The sequence below is a fragment of the Pongo abelii genome, chromosome 17 (genome assembly GCF_028885655.2).
Source record: "Pongo abelii isolate AG06213 chromosome 17, NHGRI_mPonAbe1-v2.0_pri, whole genome shotgun sequence".
Classification (NCBI taxonomy): Eukaryota; Metazoa; Chordata; class Mammalia; order Primates; family Hominidae; genus Pongo; species Pongo abelii.
The window spans coordinates 40896040-40916492 of NC_072002.2; the positions used below are offsets into that span (position 1 = coordinate 40896040).

Genomic DNA, 20453 nt, shown 5'->3' on the forward strand with positions numbered 1-20453 from the left:
GAGGCTGGTGGTGGTCATTGGATGTGTTGGGGGAAGTGCCCGGCAGGGCAGCAAAGGACAAGTGGCTAGAAACAGGAGCTGTGGGAGCTCTTGGTGCTGTCTTCAGCGGTCAGTCCACCTGAGAACAAGACCTCACCCCTTTTGATTCAACTACAGCCAACTGCCTCTTTCCTGACTTTCTGACCTCTGCACATTATTCATTTTGCATAATATTATTGCCCATATCTGTTCCTAAAAATGTTGCTTTTATCATGCTGTCCTTTAAAAAGTCTTGCAAAATTCCCTCTTGCTGTGTCTTGTTTTTAGAGTCCTGCATGCAACAGCCTCCCTTCCTTCTTTGCCTCTCCATCCCTCTATCTCTCTTCAAACCTCGGAGGATTCTACAGATGTCTGGAGATGCCCACGGGACTGTGACCCAGCCTGGAGACTTAGGGACCACTCGGTCTTTATGAGCAACGCATGTTGCCCCAGAGTCCCCCGGGGAGAAACATCTCCCCACAGAAAAGCTGGGATCTGAACCACGGAGATTGCTTGAGTCCAGGAGTTCCTAGTGTGAACAGGAGTCTCGTTGGGCAGTAGTGCAGTCAGAAGAGCTGAGAATCCCTGCGAAGTAAGGACACAATAAAAAGAGAAGACGATGCAGGACACAGCATCTGGGAGCAAAGAAGTCTGGAGAAGCTGGAGCCTGGAGTGCAAGTGAGGCAGTGGGAGCTGTCGCCAGTCCATCTGGCTGAGGCCAGCAGATGCGGGGCTCCCGAGGCCGGGCCCAGGGCTTTGGTTCCTGTCTTGTAGGCAGTGGGAGGTTATTGAACCTTTTTAAGCAAGGATGTAACATCATGTAATATCCAAAGAAAAGATCAGTTTAATGCTTGTAAAAGGATTTCATGGTTATTATACAGAATTGGAAAAATATAGAAAAAAATGAGAAAATAAAAATCCTAGGGCCCAGAGTTAAACGTTATTGTATAACAATACAATAATGATAAACATTATCGATAACATTACTGTATTCTTATTATCTCTCTCCCCCATCCCATCGTAGCTATTGTGTAATGGGTGCTGATTATGTGCCTGGCTCTGTTACAAAGGTTTGCTTTGTTTAATCCTCACAACACCGCTGTGCTGTAGGTCAAATGCTGATCCCCGTTTTCAGATGAGGATATGTTCAAAGCCTGGGTCGCATAGTTGGAAGCAGCAGCGTAGGGGTCTAGGCCCAGATAATCAGGCTCCAGCACCTGTATTCTGAATCCCTGGGCCACACTGCTGCTTGTGGGTCACACAGCATAGAATCAATACACACGTGCATCAGTAGATGGCCAGTTTTGTTTAAGATAGAGTTTGGCATCCTAATATTCTGAACTGGGTTGTGGAAAGAGAATTTTGGTAATAGCAGGAAGGAGCTTGTGTTGGTGGGGAGTGGTTTACAGGGAGGAGGTAGGAGGGACAAGTGTGGTGGCTACAGCAATGGTCCAGAGAAGAGAGGTCTAAAGGAGAAATTCCAGTGGTCCAGAGGAGAGAGGGTAGATGAGTAAGTGTAGAGAATGAGAGTGTGGCTGAGCGCAGTGGCTCATGCCTGTAATTTGCACTTAGGGAGGCTGAAGTGGGAGGATTGCTTGAGCCCAGAAGTTAGAGACCAGTCCGGAAAACATAGTGAGAACTCATCTCTACAAAAAATTTAAAAATGATCTATTCATGATGCCTCCCACCTGTAGTCCCAGCTACTGGTGAGGCAGGTGGTGGGGTAGTTGAGGTTCCTGGGAGCTGAACCTGGGAGATTCAGGCTGCAGTGAGCCGTGATGGTGCCCCTGCTGCCCAGCCTGGGTGACAGAGTAAGACTCTGTCTCTGAAAAACAAACAAACAAAAAGGAACGAGAGTGAGAGGGGATGGGGGCGTGCAAGTAGGAATGACCTTGATGAGTCTGTGTGTGAGCAAATGCATAGGCACCATGATGCATCTGCACATACTCGTGTCCGTGTGTGTCCAAGAGGGATTGAGGGAAAGAAAAGAATCAGGAAAATCATGGGGATTCTGTACTGAGCACCTGAGCACTTATAGGAGGGAGAAATGTTCAGGACAGGAGGAAGGTGATGAGTTTACTTTGGGACCTTATAAGAGTGGGTGCTGTCTGTCAAGCGGGGGTGTGCACTGGGCAGGTAGACACACGCAGGCAGAAAAACAGAATGGAGTCAGCTGCACTGGTTTGTTCTCAAGTCAAGGAACATGAGGTTCCCTGGGAAGAGTGGTCAAAATAGAAAGAGGAGGCATCTGCGGAGGAAGCTTGGGGACACAGAGAGGACAAGGATGGCAGAGTTGGATGGTATTGTGGGATCTAGATCCGAGAGAGTAGCCAAGATCCCAGAAGCAGGGTGGATAGGAACAGGAATGGGGGCTGAATTTGCGATTCTCCTCCCCAAACTCCTGTTTCTGCCAGACTGATTTCTTACTTGCCTTTTAAAATCATTTTTACCTGCAGTTCATCTCACTGTCCCAGCCTGGCTTGCTGTGTGTGTATGTGAGGCCTGTTTATACCCTCACCTCCTCCAGGAAGCTTTCCCAACCCACTGACCACTGGGCCTTGTACTTTGTTCAAGTTCCCTACCCCATTGTCATTTACCACATTTTCCCCAAGATTCCAAACATCTGGAGGCAGAGCCTTTGCATTCCTTGTAGCCCCACGGTGCCTGAGAACCAGATGCTGATTAATTGGTTGCTTGTAACCCACAGCATAGAGTGTAATATTTTACTTGTATAGTTTGGATTTTTAAAAATATTCTTTCTCTAGACACCAGAAGCTCCTCTGCCCTTTTTAGCTCAGACACAGCTTTGTGAATGCTTCCCGTGGCATATTCTTTCCTGTTGGGCTAGCATTTTGCTACTCTTCACAGGCAGCCCAAGAGTGAATTTTCACCTTCTGTTCAGTTTCCTTTTTTCATTTCCCCACTGGTCTCCATCGCAGTAAGCCTCCCACCCCTCTTATCCCCAATTTATGACAACCCCCCATCCTAGAACCCCTGGCGCAGTCCTTCTGGCATGCCATATTTGCCTAGCTGTTTAACTCTTTGTAGGTATTCATTGATCTGATGGGGTTAGGTGGGCAGAGCCTGTTCCATGCCCCTTCTCTAGGCACAAAATCAGTGCCTAAAGTGACATTTCAACCAGCCTTCTAGACAACTCTAATGGCAGGTATCAGATCTCAAGATGAGCTTCACCATTTCACCTTGGGTTCCTTCAAGACTCATAGGTTCCATTTAGAGCCAGAAGGAATCTTCACTCATATACACATGCATATGTGTACAATACATATGCATATATATATTTATATGATGAGGACCAGTAATAATTATACCGACAATGGCACCGATGACAATGACTACCATGTTCTGAGCACTTACTACATGCCGGGCACTATGCAAAGTGCTCTCTAGATGTTGCTCTATTTAATCCCCTCTTCCCTGCCTGACACTTTTCCATGCCCTACAGAATCGGGCTTGATCTTAAATCACTGCTATGCAGGGTGGGTTTTTTGTGGTGATGTTACAGAGTCGACCCAGGAACTCTTTGTAATCAGTGCAGGAGCTTTGGAGGAAATCCACAGCAGTGGAAGTGAATGTCCTAATCCTGCCTCATCTCTATGTCTTATCATCTCTCCTTAGAGCGAGGGACCACTGCCCTGGATGCAAAATGTCAACTTGGGGAAGCAATGACACTTGTCCCCTCCCAGAAATCGGTGCCTCTCAGGCATGTCCTGTGATAATATTCCACTAAATAAGCAATGGTTGATGAGATTCTAATTAATTAAAAAGAGAATACAAAAGTTTAGCAGGGAAAATTTGCTGAGAAAGAATAAACCAGCTTCCCAATTTTGATTTTTAGTCCTGCTTAGGGCTATTACCATTCAGTTGGAAAGTGGTAGGAAACCAACAGTGTTGATGTTGAAAAATACAAACTAGAGCACTAACTAATCTCTATTTCCCTAAGTCATTCAAAAAAACTGTTAAGGAAGTAAAAAAGGGAACTTCACTGAGAAATATGTTGGATTCAGTGACAGGCAGAGATTACATTTGGCGTTTGAGGTCAGTTAAGTAGCGTGAAACACTGAAAGACTGCAGAGGTTGCGATCCCAAGAGAAGTTAAAAATAAAACCTTTTACAGCATGTTCCATCCTATGTTTTGTAATGCTGTCCCATTTTGAAAAGGCGTAAGAATGCACTAAATGAACACACTAGAAGGAAATGTAATTTGAAAAGTACAACCTGCGGGGAGGGGAGGAGGGCGGAAGGTGTGAGAAGCCAGATGGCGGTGGGTGGAGGGGCGTGCGCTGGCGTGAGGGGAGGCAAGGCAAGTGGAAGCAGGAGGCAGGGAGGTTCTGTTTTGTGTTGAAGGATGGTGTGTTAGTGAGTTCGGGCTGCCATAACAAAATAGCACAGACTGGGTGGCTTAAACAACAGAAATTTATTTCCCACGGTTCTGGAGGCTGGGATGTCCAAGATCAAGGAGCCGAAGAAACAGATTCTGGCAGGGCTCTCTCTCTGGCTCGCAGACAGCCACCTTCTTGCTGTGTGCTCACACAGCCTCTTCTTCGTGTGAGAGCAGATAGAGACTGAGCTATCTGGTGTCTCTTCTTATAGGAACACTAATATTATTGGATCAGGGCCCTACCCTTACGAACTGGTAATTACTCTTAATTATGTCCCCAAAGACCCTATCTCTAAATACAGCCATCATGGGGGTGGGGTTTCTACATACGAAATTCGGGGGTACACAAAAAGATGGGTTGTTCAACAGATGGTTGTAGGCTACAGGAAGGTGCCAATGGAGAGAGGAAAGACAAGATGTTAGGAGGGACAACAAGAAAGAAAGAGAGGATTAGTAGTGCCATGGTGGAGACTTGGTGTCAGGAGTAGAGGGAGTGGACATCTCATTAAGTCAGGAGGCAAAATTATCTGATAAGTGGGAATGAGTTTGGAATTTGGGAAGAGTAAAGAGATCTAGAACAGCCTTCGTGGGGAATGAAATAAGGAGTTAGCTGGGTACTGCCAGGCAATATCAAGGGGCCTGCTGGCCGGGCACAGTGGCTCACGCCTGTAATCCCAGCACTTTGGGAGGCTGAGGCGGGAGTATCACAAGGTCAGGAGATTGAGACCATCCTGGCTAACATGATGAAACCCTGTCTCTACTAAAAATACAAAAAATTAGCTGGGCTTGGTGGCAGGTGCCTGTAGTCCCAGCTACTCGGGAGGCTGAGGCAGGAGAATGGTGTGAACTCGGGAGGCGGAGCTTGAAGTGAGCCGAGATAGCACCACTGCACTCCAGCCTGGGCGACAGAGCGAGACTCCGTCTCAAAAAAGAAAAGGGGGCCTGCTAAGGTGAGCTAACATGACTGCCACCCAGAGATCAGCTTACACATCACCTCTTTATGGAGGTCTCACCTGCTTTAATTTTTTGGCATAGCACTTAATCCTTTCTGATTTGGTTCTCATCCCCATTCCCCCTAGAAAGTACACTCTGTGAGACCTTGGATTTTTTGCCTTGTATTTCTAAGGCTTAAAGTAGTGCCTAACGTAGAAAAAGCCATGTGAATACTGATGAATGGATGGATGTTGTAACGGCAGCAGGAAGAATTATGTGACAATCCACCAGTGCCACTCAGGGCCCCAGGATCAAAAGTGAGGAAAAAGGAAGGTTATCCAGGACTGACCGTTGGCAAGACAGAAAAGACTGAGAGGTCAAGGTGATGAAATAATTAAGGGTGGCAGTGAGGACGCTGTGGAAACAAGTGTCCACTGAACCCAGGCTGAGTAAGTAGGGAGAGGTGACAAGGAAGACAGGCAGTGGGGGTGAGTAAAAAGGAAGCAGGGGGCGGGTGCGGTGGCTCACACCTTCATCCTGGCAATTCGGGAGGCCAAGGTGGGCAGATCACCTGAGGTCTGAAGTTCGAGACCAGCCTGGCCAAATGGTGAAACCCTGTCTCTACTAAAAATACAAAAATTAGCTGGGTGTGGTGGTGGATATTTGTAATCCCAGCTACTGGGGAGGCTGAGGCAGGAGAATCGCTTGAACCTGGGAGGTGGAGGTTGCAGTGAGCTGAGGTTGCACCATTCCACTCCAGCCTGGCAACAGAATGAGACTCTGTCTAAAAAAAAAAGAGAGAGAGAGAGAAAGAGGAAGCAGGGAAGGGACTGCAGATTGCACTGAGGTCGAAAAGCAGGCTTAGTGGGAATAGTTGGAGAATAATATACTCTGCCCAACAGAATGCTGGGAGTAGAAGATTGCTGAGCTGCAGAGATGCCAAGTGATGCAAACGGCCAACCTGTGTCCATGACAGTGGGTTGCCCACATGAAGCAGAAGTGAGGGATACTGAAGTTTAGCCCATCAAGGCACTGCAAAATAGGGCAGCCTTCCCTAATGTGTATGTTCCAAGAATAGTAATTCTGAGAGTTAAATTGTACTGAGAGAATAAAAGGCTCTGTGGTCAAATAACTTTAGAAAATGTAAGTTAGAAAATGGATTCCCCATATTGCAAGACTTCTATAAATCTTCAAAATACTTAAAAAGGCTTCAAAAGAGGGTATCATGTTTCCCAGACTTATTTGACTGATGAATCCTTTTTTTATTTTTTAGAGATAGGGTCTCACTGTTGCCTGGAGTGAGACCCCATCTCAAAAAAATAAAGTGCAGTGGTGTGATCATAGCTCACAGCAGCCTCAAAGTTCTGGGCTCAAGTGATCATCCTGCCTCAGCCTCCTGAGTAGCTAGGATTACAGGCACATAAATCCTTTTTTGTTTCTCTTTGAGACAGGGTCTCTCTCTGTCACCTAGGCTGGAGTGCAGTGCTGCAATCATAACTCACTGCAGCCTCAACCTCTTGGGCTCAAGCAATCCTCCTCTCTCAGCCTCCACAGTAGCTGGGATTACAAGCACACACCACCATGCCTGGTTATTATTATTATTATTGTAGAGATGAGGTCTTAATATGGTGCCCAGACTGGTCTCAAACTCCAGACCTTAAGCAATCCTCCCACCTCGGCCTCCTACAGTGCTAGGTTTACAGGCATGAGCTGCCATGCCCAGCTGTGTGAATCCTTTTTTATTTCCCTCCAGGAGCATCTCTAGGGTCGACTATACCCCTAAAACAGAGGTTCTCAAAGTGCGGTCCCTCGGACAGCAGCATCAGTATCCATTGGGAACCTGCTAGAAATGCAAATTCTCAGGCCTCACCCTAGACCTATCTAATTGAAAACTCTGGGAGTGGAGCCAGAAATCTGTGTTTTAACAAGCTCTGCAGACAATTCTGTTGTACACTAAAGTTTAAGAATGACTGAGCTAGAAAATACTTTGGGAGGGCTGATTTGTTTTCATACTTGGAAAAGACTGGTAAGGGGTTGGATAAGTCTTTCATATTAATGCTGAAGTCATATAGTAAGACTGCAGAAATTGAAATGGAGAAGAAAAATATGAGTCCAATAGTAATATGCAAATTAAGATTGCGATATTTAATACTAGCCTAATTAATACATCACATCAATATATTAACAAAAATGATATTGGATTGACTATTCCTTTGGATTTTTCATGCTGCTACCTCCCTCTGTTAGCATGGATCAAGAGCTGACTCCTTTCCAAGATACTTTGTCAAGTTGTTAGGGAGAAAGAAAGAGAAACGGATTTGAAATGTGTTTCCTTTCTTTTCTTTTCTCCATCCTTTGACAGAGGCACCAGAAAAGTAATTATGAGGCCAAAAAGTAGACAACAGTAAAAAGCAAAGAGAGAAGATACATCGTATGTAAACTATATCATCAGCTCTTCAATAACCAAACTTATCAGAAGATTTAATTTTCAGGTGTTAAAAATGTATCTGTCATGCTCCTTAGCAGAATAATTTGGAGACGTTCTTACCAGACATTTATAGTTTGCAGAAGAGCTGTCAAAAATAACTCAGCTATATGAACACTTCAACTGTACAATGAAAAAAAAAGTGTGACTCTAAAAGGAATCTGGGTGCATGTTTTCAAAAGTAAAATTTGAATCTCAGCCTAAAATCTAAAATGCATTTTGACTCAGAATTTTTTTAAGAGGGAAAAAGAAAGAAGACCCCTTGAACAATTATGCATAGCTAAAATATTGAGCTTTTTAAATGATTTGAACTTCAGCTAGAAACATTCTGTTTCTAATGCATTTAGACACAAAGACATCAGAAGTGAAAGAATAGCATGTGCAAAGATTTGCATGAACACAAAGGTTTAATGGGAAGAAAAAAAAAAGAAGAAATGCCCCTGATTTCTTAAGGTGGAAGTGTGCAGAATTTCCTTTGTCTTTCACTCACTCAACCCTGGCTCACCTTGCAGCAATATACATGATTGGTCAGGTCTCTGTGACTCCACTGGTCTTGAACTCCTGTGGCTATTTCTACTAAGTGGGGATGAGCTAGACTGGAGCAGGTCTAGATAAAGATCTGTTTTACCTATAGAAAACCACCTGCACTTCTTATAGAGCTAGTGTGACTTATGCGACCTTTGAATGACTCACTTTTCAGATACTTTGGATCTTTGAAATATAATATTCTCAGCCACTAAAAAAGGCTGAATTCAGCTAGGCGTGGTGGCTCACGCCTGTAATCCCAGCACTTTGGGAGGCTGAGGCGGGTGGATCACGAGGTCAGGAGTTCAAGGCCAGCCTGGGCAAGACAGTGAAACCCCCCCATTTTTACTAAAAATACAAAAATTAGCTGGGTGTGGTGGCAGGTGCCTGTAATCCCAGCTACTCAGGAGGCTGAGGCAGGAGAATCACTTGAACCCAGGCAGCGGAGGTTGCAGTGAGCCGAGATCATGCCACTACACTCTAGCCTGGGAGTTAGAGTGAGACTCCATCTCAAAAAAAAAAAAAAAAAAAAAAAAAAAGGCTGAATTCTGAAATTTTGGCCTCATTTTGAGAGTTGTCTCTTCTACCAAGCTTCATTTGTGCAGACTGCATTAAGTAGGGTCCAAAGTCATTAGACTCCAGATGCTAAAACCTGCCTTCCATCCCAGACTTGGAATGGCATTTCTGATAAGGGAGAGACCAATGTAGTTCATACTGCAGGTGAATTTCTTTGACCATTGTGAGTTCCCAGAACTCACGGGCAAAGGAGCTGGCCCTCATAGGTGATGGCCATTTAACAAATCACCTAGATCTTTTTTTTGTTTTGTTTTGTTTTGTTTTTTGAGACAGAGTCTCATTGCTCTGTCATACAGGCTGGAGTGCAGTGGCATAATCTCGGCTCACTGCAACCTCTGCCTCCCAGGTTCAAGTGATTCTCCCACCTCAGCCTCCCGAGTAGCTGGGATTACAGGCGTGCACCACCATGCCTGTATAATTTTTTTGTATTTTTAGTAGAGATGGGGTTTCACCATGTTGGCCAGGCTGGTCTCAAACTCCTAACCTCAAGTGATCCACCCACCTCGGCCTCCCAAAGTGTTGGGATTACAAGTGTGAGCCACTGTGCCAGGCTTTATATCACCTAGATCTTCTTACCTCTTCATCAAATGATGATGGTGACTCTTAGCAGGGGAAAGCAGCGCTATAAATGGGAGTGGGACCAAACCAAATCTCTGCAGACCATTCACCATTTCTGGAAATGGCTGTGAGGCTATAAATATCCAAGGGCTCCTGATGAAAATTTTAAAGGCAACACAATTTAAAAAATGTTTACATACCTTGTCACGTACAATGGGAGCATAAGCCCCATATACTCTCACTGTGGATTTCTCTTATCGCTAAGTCAGTTACAGAAGGAGTTACAGGGGGACCCACCCTGTAGCATTTAAATAGATTGCAGTCTTGTCATTAATTTGTTTACCCGTATCCAAGTGTAAATTGGAGCAGAAGTATTTACACCTCTTTGGAATTACTTTATTGTGTTTCCTACTGAGTGGACACAGAGTAAATATTTTTTCCTCATTTGTTAAGATGAGGAAGGTAATCATTCCCACCTTTATAGAGAATGTGAAAATATGAGAGGAGTTAAAATATGTAACGTTCCTAGCATATGGAAGATGCTTAATAATTATTAGTATTAGTAATTACTAATCAGTATTAGTAAGAGACAGCCACACCTAGAGACTAAGAGCAAAGACTGGAAGCTTGAATGCACAGATCAACTCCTGGCTCGGCCACTCACCATATGTGAACCTGGGCAAGTTACTTTATCTCTCTGCACTTCCATCTCCTCATCTAAAACATGGGGATGCCAATAATATCACCCTCTTAGGTGATGGATGAGGATTACACGAGTAATATCTTGCAAAGCCCTTGAAAAACAGTCTGGCACTTAGAAGCATTGTATTGGTGTTACATATTCAATTCTTACAACAACACTCTGAGGTGGTTTTCCTCACCCACATTGTATAGATAATGAAACCAAAGCTTTGGGGTCACACAATTAACAGTGGGTCTCTATTTCTAAGCAACCAGAAGACCAAGTCATTTCACGACCCCACATGAGAGGACTTCACATGGGTCTTCAGCAGCACACGACACTGTTCCATTCCCTGGCAGCACGTGACTGTCAAGACTGGGTTATTATCTTTACTAGTATTCCTGATCACTTTTGGCATCAAGTGCTCTCAACCCAGAGCATGGTAGATGCTGGAGGTTGACAGCACTTTCTTCTGTTGATTTGATTAAATAAACAGGAAAGCAGGCCTCTTATGGTCCATATCTCTGGGAAACTGGCAGTAAGTGGATTGCACCAGATAACAAGGTCTGCTTTCTTTCTCCTCCCTGCTCCACAGCCCAGGAAGAAACAGACGGCTCGGAGGTGCTGATCCTTCCAGCTGTCCCCGTTGAGCCTTGGTTGTTTCGGTGAAGGAGCAAAGACAGCTTTTTTGTTTGTTTGTTTGTTTGTGTTTTTTGAGACGGAGTCTTGCTCTGTCGCCCAGGCTGGAGTACAGTGGCGCGATCTCGGCTCACTGCAACCTCCGCTCACTGCAACCTCCGCCTCCTGGGTTCAAGCGATTCTTCTGCCCCAGCCTCCCGAGTAGCTGGGACTACAGGCACGCGCCACCATGCCCGGCTAATTTTTTTGTATTTTAGTAGAGACGGGGTTTCACCATGTTGGCCAGGATGGTCTCGATCTCCTGACCTCGTGATCCACCCGCCTCGGCCTCCCAAAGTGCTGGGAAAATGCAGCTTTTTAAAGCCGGCTGGGTTTTCCTTTTCCAGGAGAGAGAGGCAATGGTGAGAAACTAACAGCAAGACCAGAGGCGATTCCAAGTTTACTTGCCAATGTGTGTCACTGCCATCTGCTGGATGGAATGGGTATCAGACCAGGTCCCGTGTTTCTTTCCAGTGTTAATACGCAAATTCAGTGATTCCCATTGTGGGGGTTCAGAACCTAGTGGTGTATTTGCATCATTTCATAGCATAAGTGTGTGCAGATTTCGGAAATCCCGTGACAACTGTGCACAGGACGACCTCCACGTGAGTAATCAAAAGGCAAAACAGGACCATCTTTGAGGCAACGTCCTACTTAGCATCAATGCTTCCCCAGATCAAATTTGATCTGTTCCCAAATGATTGATCTAATTGGTTAGAAAAAGCCCATAACTAGCAGGTGAGGGCATCTGGCAGAACTTGAGTCCTCTTGTCAATGGCAAAAAGTACTTACAGGGAAGTGAAATCAACATCTGGCTTTATTCTTGTGTTCCCTGAAATTATGTGTTCATGTATCCAACAGTTATTTATTGAGCACTTATCCTGTGTGCCAGCCACTGTATTAAGGAACTGAGAAAGCAAAGGTGAATAAATGCAGTCCCTGCTCTCAACAATATATGGATATTTTCTGAGTGCTTATTCTGTGCTAGGCATATACATCCTGTTACATCTCATTTTATTCTCTGAACAACTCTAGGACTATTATTATCTCCTTTACAATGATCTCATATTATTATCTCATTTGTAGTTCAGAAAACTGAAGCTTAGAGAGATTCAGTAATTTAACCAAGAAAATACAGCACAGATAGAGATGGAGTGGGATTTGCATATGGCGTGGTGGGAATGGATGGATAGGATAGAGAAGGATCAGTACCATGGACCAATGTAGCTTTTTCTCCCCCTCATACAGAAAGTCTGAGTCTTTTGTTTTACACACATTTTCTGTTCCATTGGCTACAAATTTCCAGCAAAATGAAAGTGCTACAAAAACAAGTAAGTGATGATAGCAGTAGATGCTTTGGAAAGATTTATCAGGAAGAATATCCCTTCCTCTAGCCAGCATTTGAAATCTATCTCGTTAACATTCTCTTCAGTTCATAACTCTTCTTCTTAATAGCAGCGTTGGTGTCGGCAGCAAGGGCTGAATTGTTGTCAGTTCCCATTGGATAGAAAACAAATCCCTATTTTGGTCAGCATGACAGAGTACTTGTGAGTAAACGATTTGCTCAGCAAGAGATAGAGACCAATTCACATGTTCTGATCACAATCTCTCACAACAATCTCACACTGTTTTTGTTTTTTTTCTTTCTCTCTTGGCATAACAGTAGGGTGCTGGTGTGGCAGGGAGATACAGAAGTGGGGGTGAAGAAAGAACAGGAGGAATGGAAGCCGGTGGCAGAACAAGCAAGCCCTTTGCCAAGTGCCCTTGAAAAGGGCTTAAATAGTATGTCCTGGACAGAAAGGACTATGGGTGTAGATGAGAAAGGAGAATGGCTAATGGGGGCTAATGGCAGGGTTTTGTAGTCAGCCAGCTGAGTTAGAATCCCTGCTCTGCCACTAGCCTAGTCTTTGACTTCAGGCAAGGTACATAACCTTTCTAATCCTCCAGGCAAGAGGAGATAGAGCTAGGGTTAGGGTAGGGGGAACACTGATGGAAGAGTCTGAGATCTATTTAGAAGGTAAAGTTGGCCGGGTGTGGTGGCTCACACCTGTAATCCCAGCACTTTGGGAGGCTGAGGTGGGCGGATCACTTGAGGTCAGGAGTTCGAGACCAGCTTGGCCAAAATGGTGAAACCCCACCTCTACTAAGAATAGAAAAATTAGCCGAGCATGGTGACGGGCACCTGTAGTCCCAGCTACCCAGGAGGCTGAGACAGGAGAATCGCTTGAGCCTAAGAGGGGGAGGTTGCAGTGAGCTGAAATCGAGCCACTGCACTCCAGCCTAGGTGACAGAGCAAAACTCGGTCTCAAAAAAAAAAAAGAGAAAAGAAGAAAAGAAGAAGAAGAAGAAGAAGAAGAAAAAGAAGAAGAAGAAAAGAAGGAGAAGGAGAAGGAGAAAGAAGAAGGAGAAAGAAGAAGAAGAAGAAAGAAAAGAGAAGAAGAAGGAGGAGGAGGAGGAGGAGGAGAAGGAGAAGGAGAAGAAGAAGAAGAAGAAAAGAAGAAGAAGAAGAAGAAGAAGGAGAAGGAGAAGGAGAAGGAGAAGGAGAAGGAGAAGGAGAAGGAGAAGGAGAAGGAGAAGAAGAAGAAGAAGATAAAGTGTACAGAACCTAGTAAAGTGTTGGCCATAGGTGAACAAGAGAGAAGTGTCAAGTGGACACCAAGGTTTCGGGCATGTTACCTAGGGTGGGTGCAGAATAAGATGGGTGCAGAATACTACTTGCCTCACAGTCTTGTTTGGAGGGCTCAGGGAGACAGGTATTCCAGATGGCCTCTGCTACTTGTTCCCTAAATCTTAGCCATGGATGTTAACAGTGCCTGGGGTTTCAGAGGCAGCTGAGTTAAGGTGAGACTGATGTGGACTGAGGGACTGAGACAGCAGGGGCCAAACTTGGGGTGGCTCCTCCAGAGAAAGTGCCCTTTGGGGTTGATTGATACTACTTATACGCACTTCAGTTGGACATACTCTTATTTTTCCTCTTAACAATCCTGTAAGGCAGGTTAGAGAGATGACATCGTTCCCATTTTTATAGAGAAAAAGGAATAGGCCAAAATGACGGTTGTTTTTCCAACTGGAGTTTGCCCTCAGGGCCATGCACATGAGAACCACTAAGAAAAGTAGCTTATGGAATTGCATTTGTACATCAAACCCCTATGGAGAGAGTGATATTCAAAGTGTTTTCAGTTGAGTGATTTGCATAATTGTGTCAGTTATTTGTATGTAAACGGACTTTTAAAAAGCGTCCAACCATTCATTTTATAATCATCTGACATGTTTATAATATTTACACAATTTATAATATTTACACAATTTATAACATGTTTATAATATTAACACAATTAATTTGTACTATAAGGCACAGGTTTGCTTCAGAAGGCTCAACATAGGCCTACTTCAATGATGAATTCCAACTTAGTCAGACTTGGATAAATGGAACCACATGGTACACTTCATAAAGGAAAAGGCATTTTGGATAACAGGATAAAAAGAGCAGGCCGATGAGTGCCTGATACACTGTAGGCACTCCAGACCTAATTGTTGAACAAATGGAGGGAGGGATTAAAAAATGACTGGATGCTTTGGTTTCCTTTGTGAATGCTGTTACACCGGATGTGAATGAGGCTTCTCACTGCTACTTAATCTGGCTATTAGAAATGACGTGAAAGATACAAAATCCACCCAGGCTTCAGAATTCCCGCGTCTATTCAATTAACATGCCTGAAACTTAGGTGTCCACTTGACACTTCTCTCTTCTTGTTCACCTATGGCCAACCCTTTATTAGGTTCTGTAAACTTTCCCCTCTACATAGATCTCAAACCCTTCCATCAGTATTTCCCCTACCCTAACCCCAGCTATATCTTCTCTTGCCTGGATGACTATAACAGCCTTCCAAGGGCTATGCTTCATCCATCTGTGTCCCTCTAACCACTTCCCAGAGTGCCAGCAGAGTCATTCTTTCCAAACACCAATCTGATTACTGCTGTCTCTCTCCCAGTCCTCCCCATCACTTACTCATAGGGTGAAGACCAGGTGCCTGTCCCTGCAGTCTGCATCACTGCTTCCTCCATCTCTTACTCCGGCCAGTTAAGCCCTGAGTTCCTCCCCCTTTGCTAAGCCTCTCCTGGCTTGGTAAAATACTGTTCCTTCTTCTTTCTCCCTGGAACTTAAGTCTCTGTTCTGTCTCTCTTGCCCAGGCCCCTTCATCCTTTAGATCTCAGTGTGTGGCACTTCTGACCCTGGTCCAGGACATTTTGGCCCTCTTTAAGTTAATGCTACCAGAACCCCATATTCCTTTTCCTTCAAAGCACTCATCTCTGTCAGTTGTTCAATTATTCGATGAATGTCTGCCTCTCTGTCTGGACTATAAGCTCCATGAGATTGGAGGCTCTGAATGCTTTTTCTCACCATTGTGTCTCCAGCATTTAACACAGTAGTTCTTATACAGAAGGCACAAATATTTGTTCAATGAATGAATGAATGGACCTAATGAACACAGGCTTATTATGCTTAAAGGATAATCTCTCTGTTTTGTTTTCTTCAGTTATCTCAAACCAAACTCATCAACAAGCAAAATATTATTTACATCTAGCATGTTTTTATGAATGAAAAGCCAGAGCGAGTTGTGTCTCACTTCTGCATGAGTAAGCTATTAAAATAAGCATACATGCTTGCATCCAAAAATTTCATTTTTATTCCCAAGATAGTTCATCCTAAAGATGGAGCAAATAAATGCTGTGTTTGTTTGGGAAATTATAAACTGCAGTCCAAAAGGTTCAGAAATGCAGTTTAATAAACAACTAAATAAAAACGTTGGTGAAGTAATGGTTCACAAACATCATTTGAATGACTCAAATGCAATGCAAATGGGAAAAGATCTTAGTTAAAAACATCACATCAGAAGTAGAAAACTATCATTCTGATTCAGAAACATTAAGACAAGAAAGCATTTGCGCAAGCAATTGTTATTGCTAAATGCAGAGCTAAATGGAAGTTTAAGAAAGTTCTCTGATAAAATACATCTGTCACTAATTACTCTTACATTTAAAAACCTAAATTGCTTTGGATAAATAATTTGATGCCAAAAGGTCCATAATGCATTATTCAACGCAAATCGAATAATATGCTTTCACCATCATCTAGCTGAAGTCTTACTGAAGTTACTTTCCTAATACTTAAGTGGTATAATTTGTACAATGATTACTGAAGGCTTCCCCAAAAATAAATATCTCACATCAGAGTAAGTTGAATGGTCAGTAAATCACATTACTTAAGTAAATATGAACCAAGCTATTACTGTGCACCCCTACTATGCAAGCTCTGGCAAAGAATTACAAACACAAAAATCTTACAGCTAGAAGAGAGACCTCTAGTGTGTGTTGGAGAACTTTATATATTGCGCTTCAGGCATAATTAATACAGCAAAATCACTGCAGTCGTTTTGCATACTGTGGTGGGAGATTTTTGGCTAATATCTTTCACCCTCAATTCATTTCAAAATTTCTTCCCGGCTGTGTGACATTTTTGCCTAATTAGATACCTTCTTCTTACAAACATAAGCCTAACCCAATGAAATTTTCTCCGTGATGCAAAGTTTTAAAGTTTCATGGTCACCTTTGCAACCTAATTAGTAAACATTTAACCTACTGTCATCATAACAACTGCTCACAATTCTTTCCATTCAGGCAGCAGCAGGACTCCCGAGTCAAACTGTTGCAGTCAGTGTTTTAGTTTCCTGAACATCAGCCCCTCGTAGTAAGCCAAATGCCACACAAATACAAACACGAGGAATAAATCGGCACACTGCCCATTATCCAGGAGACAAATGGATCCACTGCTATTTTAAATTCACCAAGTAGGCTATTAGTTGCCACAGATTCCCATATATGTAGGTGAATTCCTTGATGTAGAATCAGGTTTAATGAATCATTCTACAGCATCAGCCTCAGCCTTTTAAAATCCTTTATTTTCTCCTTTTCCACATTAAAAACACATTTGAGATACACACAGAAAATGTTTCTCTAAAAAACGCACACATACACACAAAACAGGAGGTCTCTTAAGGAGTCTACTGCTGAGAAGGTAAAAGCATTTTGCTCATTTTTAATTTGCTAAAACAATCCAAGCATGCTTGGTACCCAGAGGGTATTCTCAAATAAACTTGTATCTCTAGCTGCCAGCTTAGTTGATTGAAAACAGAAGGCAAACGTTTCTTAAAGAATATGTTAAACTGTTATGTCTCCCAGTACCACCCAGGATACACACACACACAGACACACACGCACACACACCGCATAGTTAAGGATTTGCTTGAAAGCAGCCAGTTCTATTATTTAAAAGGTAATACATTTGTACCAAATTACTCCTGCCTACTGCGGTGCACCTTTTAGCGAAGAAGCCAGTGCCACTGGGATCCTGGACAGTTCTCGTGTGCCATTCTCCACGTACAAAGCCAACGGCCCCATTTGCGACTTTGCTAACTTAGTTGGCTTCCGCCCAACCGAACCCCGAAGCACAGTCACTGAAAACGTTTTGATACCAGAAAATCATTTCCACGACAGCGCAAGTGTTCGAAAGCACAAAGGCAGACACTGTCTACCCGCGACAGTTCGCAAGTTGCGGTGGCGGGGCGGCTGTGCGGAGCGCGCGTGCAGGTAAGGGATTCCTGCACCACAGGTCTGCTTTCCTCTTCCTGGATGTTTTGGGGCTCGACCTCACTTTTAACGCGAATTCACCATTACGCGCCCCCCACCCCGTTCTTTTTCCAGGAGGCGCGGACTCTGTTTTCCAGCCAGGTCCCTCTTGGGGGCGGGAGAGGAAGCACACTTCACATTTCAATAAAGAAGGGTGGCGGGGGTTGGCAGGGGGGCGGCGGGAGTTGGGGGGAGCGGAGGAGGAAAGAGGTCAGAAAGGAGCCAAACTGAATCCCTCCCACCCACCTCTGCGCCCCGAGCGCTGGTTCAGACGGCGGAGGCCAGAGGCGGCCGGGAAACTGTCCCTTTAAGGGAACCTAGGCCGCCAGGAGGGGAGGGAAGGATGCGGGCTCCGGACTTGGCGCTGCCGGCGGCGCGGGGAAGAGGCGAGCGCAGCAAAGCCACAGCCATTACCTGCAGCGCTCGCATCCTCCCCCCGTCCCAGCGCTGCCCCCACCCCCTCCCCGCCTCCCAAGGAGACTTCTAAGCCGGAGCATGTGCCGTGCCCTTTATCCGGGGAGGAGGTGGGGAGGAAAAGGAATGAGAGCTTTTTAAAAATAAATGAAACGTTTGCATCCAAAAGGGGGAGGGGGGCTGGACATGGGAGGGAGTGGGAGGGGGCTTTAAAGGCGCCCGGGTGGGCGGAGGCGGCGAATCTGGATCAGCCCGGCCGGAGACGAAGAGCGCCGGGCACCGGCCGCGGCTCACAAAGGGGAGCGGCGCGGTCCGGCCCGGGCAAAAGGGGGAAGAAAAAACCGCCCCGGGCCCCAGTCCGCTCGGCCGCCACAATGGCGTCTTTCACGGGGCGTCCGGGGGCGCCGCCGAGGCTGCCTGCGAGAAGGGGGCGGCGGGGCCCCTACTCCCGGCAGGAGGGCAGCCCCGGGCGCCGCCGCCCCCTGCGCGCCCCGCAGGGATGTGCGCTTGGCTGTAGGCGCCCCCGCGGCGCTGGGCGCTCTCGGCGGGGCCGGTTCGCGGGCGCGGAGCTCTGCGCCAGGGAAGAAAGGGACGCGCGGGGCTCGGGGGAGGAGGGAGGGGCTCGGGGAGGGCGGGGGAGAGCCGCGGCGGAGCGGCCGCCGGGGAGGTTGGCGCGCGGAGCGGCTGGCGGGCGGCTCTGGCACGGGCTCCCAGAGCCGCGGCGGCTCCTCTCCGAGATCCGGAACCCGGCCCCGAGATCCGGAAACCCGGCCCCGGCGCGCCGGCTCCCGGCCCCCGGCCGCGGACCCGGCTGGCCGCACCCGCTCCTCCTGCCCGCTCTGCTCCGCCCTGCTCGCGCCAGCTCCCACTGGAGGAAGAAAGCCGAGAACCAGGAGCGGCAGCCCCGGAGGAGGCGGCGGCCCCTGCCCCGCTGCGGGTCCGAGCGGATTGCTAGTCGCCCGCCGCGGCGGGCGGCGTGTGTGCGAGTGTGCCGCGCTCTCGCCCCATGCCTGGCACATGCGTAAAAGCGAGTTGCGCCCAAAGTCCCAGCCATACCCTCCTTAGCAAATAATAACAAACCCAAACCGTCAGATCTTACCTGAAACATTGAAGCACAAAGTCTCTCTCCAAGTCCCCTTTTCCTTTTCCTCTCCCCCCTTTTCCGATTTCTCTCCCAGCGATCTGCTCGGCTCGCCACACCAGAGAGAAATGCAATAGCTTGGCTAAGGTAGACAGAACAAAATACAGAGAAGAGTTGCTCCAGGGCTTTGAAACCCCTCAAGGCAAGGATCAGGATACAATTAGCTCATGCCTCTACCTCTAGTCTAAATCAATCTCCAAAATAAAACTTAAATCAAATTAACTGATCACAGGGCAGACAATTGATCTCCTTCAAAAATAAAGCTCTACATATACGTATAGAGAAATATACACATAGGAAATTTTTTTCCAGATTTTTTTTTTTTGGTGGAAAAACAGTCTCATTCCAGCCTCCAACTTGCTTTTTACCCTCCTCTTGCACAGAAAAGCTGATTTTAATCGTTGTGATTAGTTTTGATGTAACGTTTCCGCGGGCGATTTCTGCAAATGGATGGAGTGTTTCTTTGCCAAAAGAGGGAAAAGCAGCAGATGATGATAATTATAAAGATTGTTGGTTGTTTCTTTTTATTTGTGTCTAGGGCTCTCTCTTCACTTTCTCAAGTTGACCTGACATTGCTGTTACACTAAGGTCGCACAACTTGTTGAGGATCATCGCCCTGTCTGATCAAAGGATAGGTGATAATTTGGCAATAGAGCAGCACATTTTTGGTTCCTTTGGCGACATAACGTCCCAAATGATGTGGATAAAAATAAGCACATGCAGTCTGCTTTGCCCCAATCAAGTCTGAATCAGCGCCTGAGGGTGATACACAAACTCATTTCAAATGTTCAACCATGCAGAATTGTAGAAAGATTGAAGGAGTGACACCGCATTTTTTTAAATGGCAAAATTAAAAGAAAACAAAACCCACATTAGGTGTAGCCAAGGACCTAGCATTCAGTTTTATTTGATCAACCTTCTGAACACACCTCACCTCCTCCCTTCTCTTTGCTATTCTCCACCTGGTATCTTTTATAGGGGGGTTTGTATAATTCCATTATTTGACGGAAGTGCTCAACAGAGCTAGACAGGCTAACATAAATACATTTCCCCAGATTGTTACTCTGGTTCTCACCTCCCCCACTCCTCATCACTTCTTCCTCTCTAGGTCTTTGTTCAAGGAGATTGTGCCTGGGCCAGTGGTTATCTTAGTTCTTTTTGGTTAGGGTGGGATATTTGGTTATAAACTCAAGGATCACCTCCCATTACTGTTATATCCTTGCAGGATACTTTTTGAGATGGTATGTTTTTGAGCACTTCACAGTTCATTAATTCAAAGACTTTGCTGACATTTCTTATGAAAAAGATCAGGTTATATGGCCAAGGATACTAAAGAAAGAAAGTAAAAAACCCTAAA

At 45.5% G+C, this 20453-nt stretch overlaps 1 protein-coding gene across 1 annotated transcript in view; it reads right to left on the bottom strand.

Moving 5' to 3' along the window:
- The window catches only part of KCTD1 (potassium channel tetramerization domain containing 1), a 205605-nt gene extending 186426 nt beyond the window's left edge, over positions 1–19179 (bottom strand). The window contains exon 1 of the mRNA XM_024235808.3: positions 19055–19179. Within this exon, the coding sequence (XP_024091576.1) occupies positions 19055–19063 (9 nt within the window). The 5' untranslated portion in view covers positions 19064–19179. The remainder of the gene's footprint in view (positions 1–19054) is intronic.
- Between the last annotated feature and the right edge of the window lie 1274 nt (positions 19180–20453).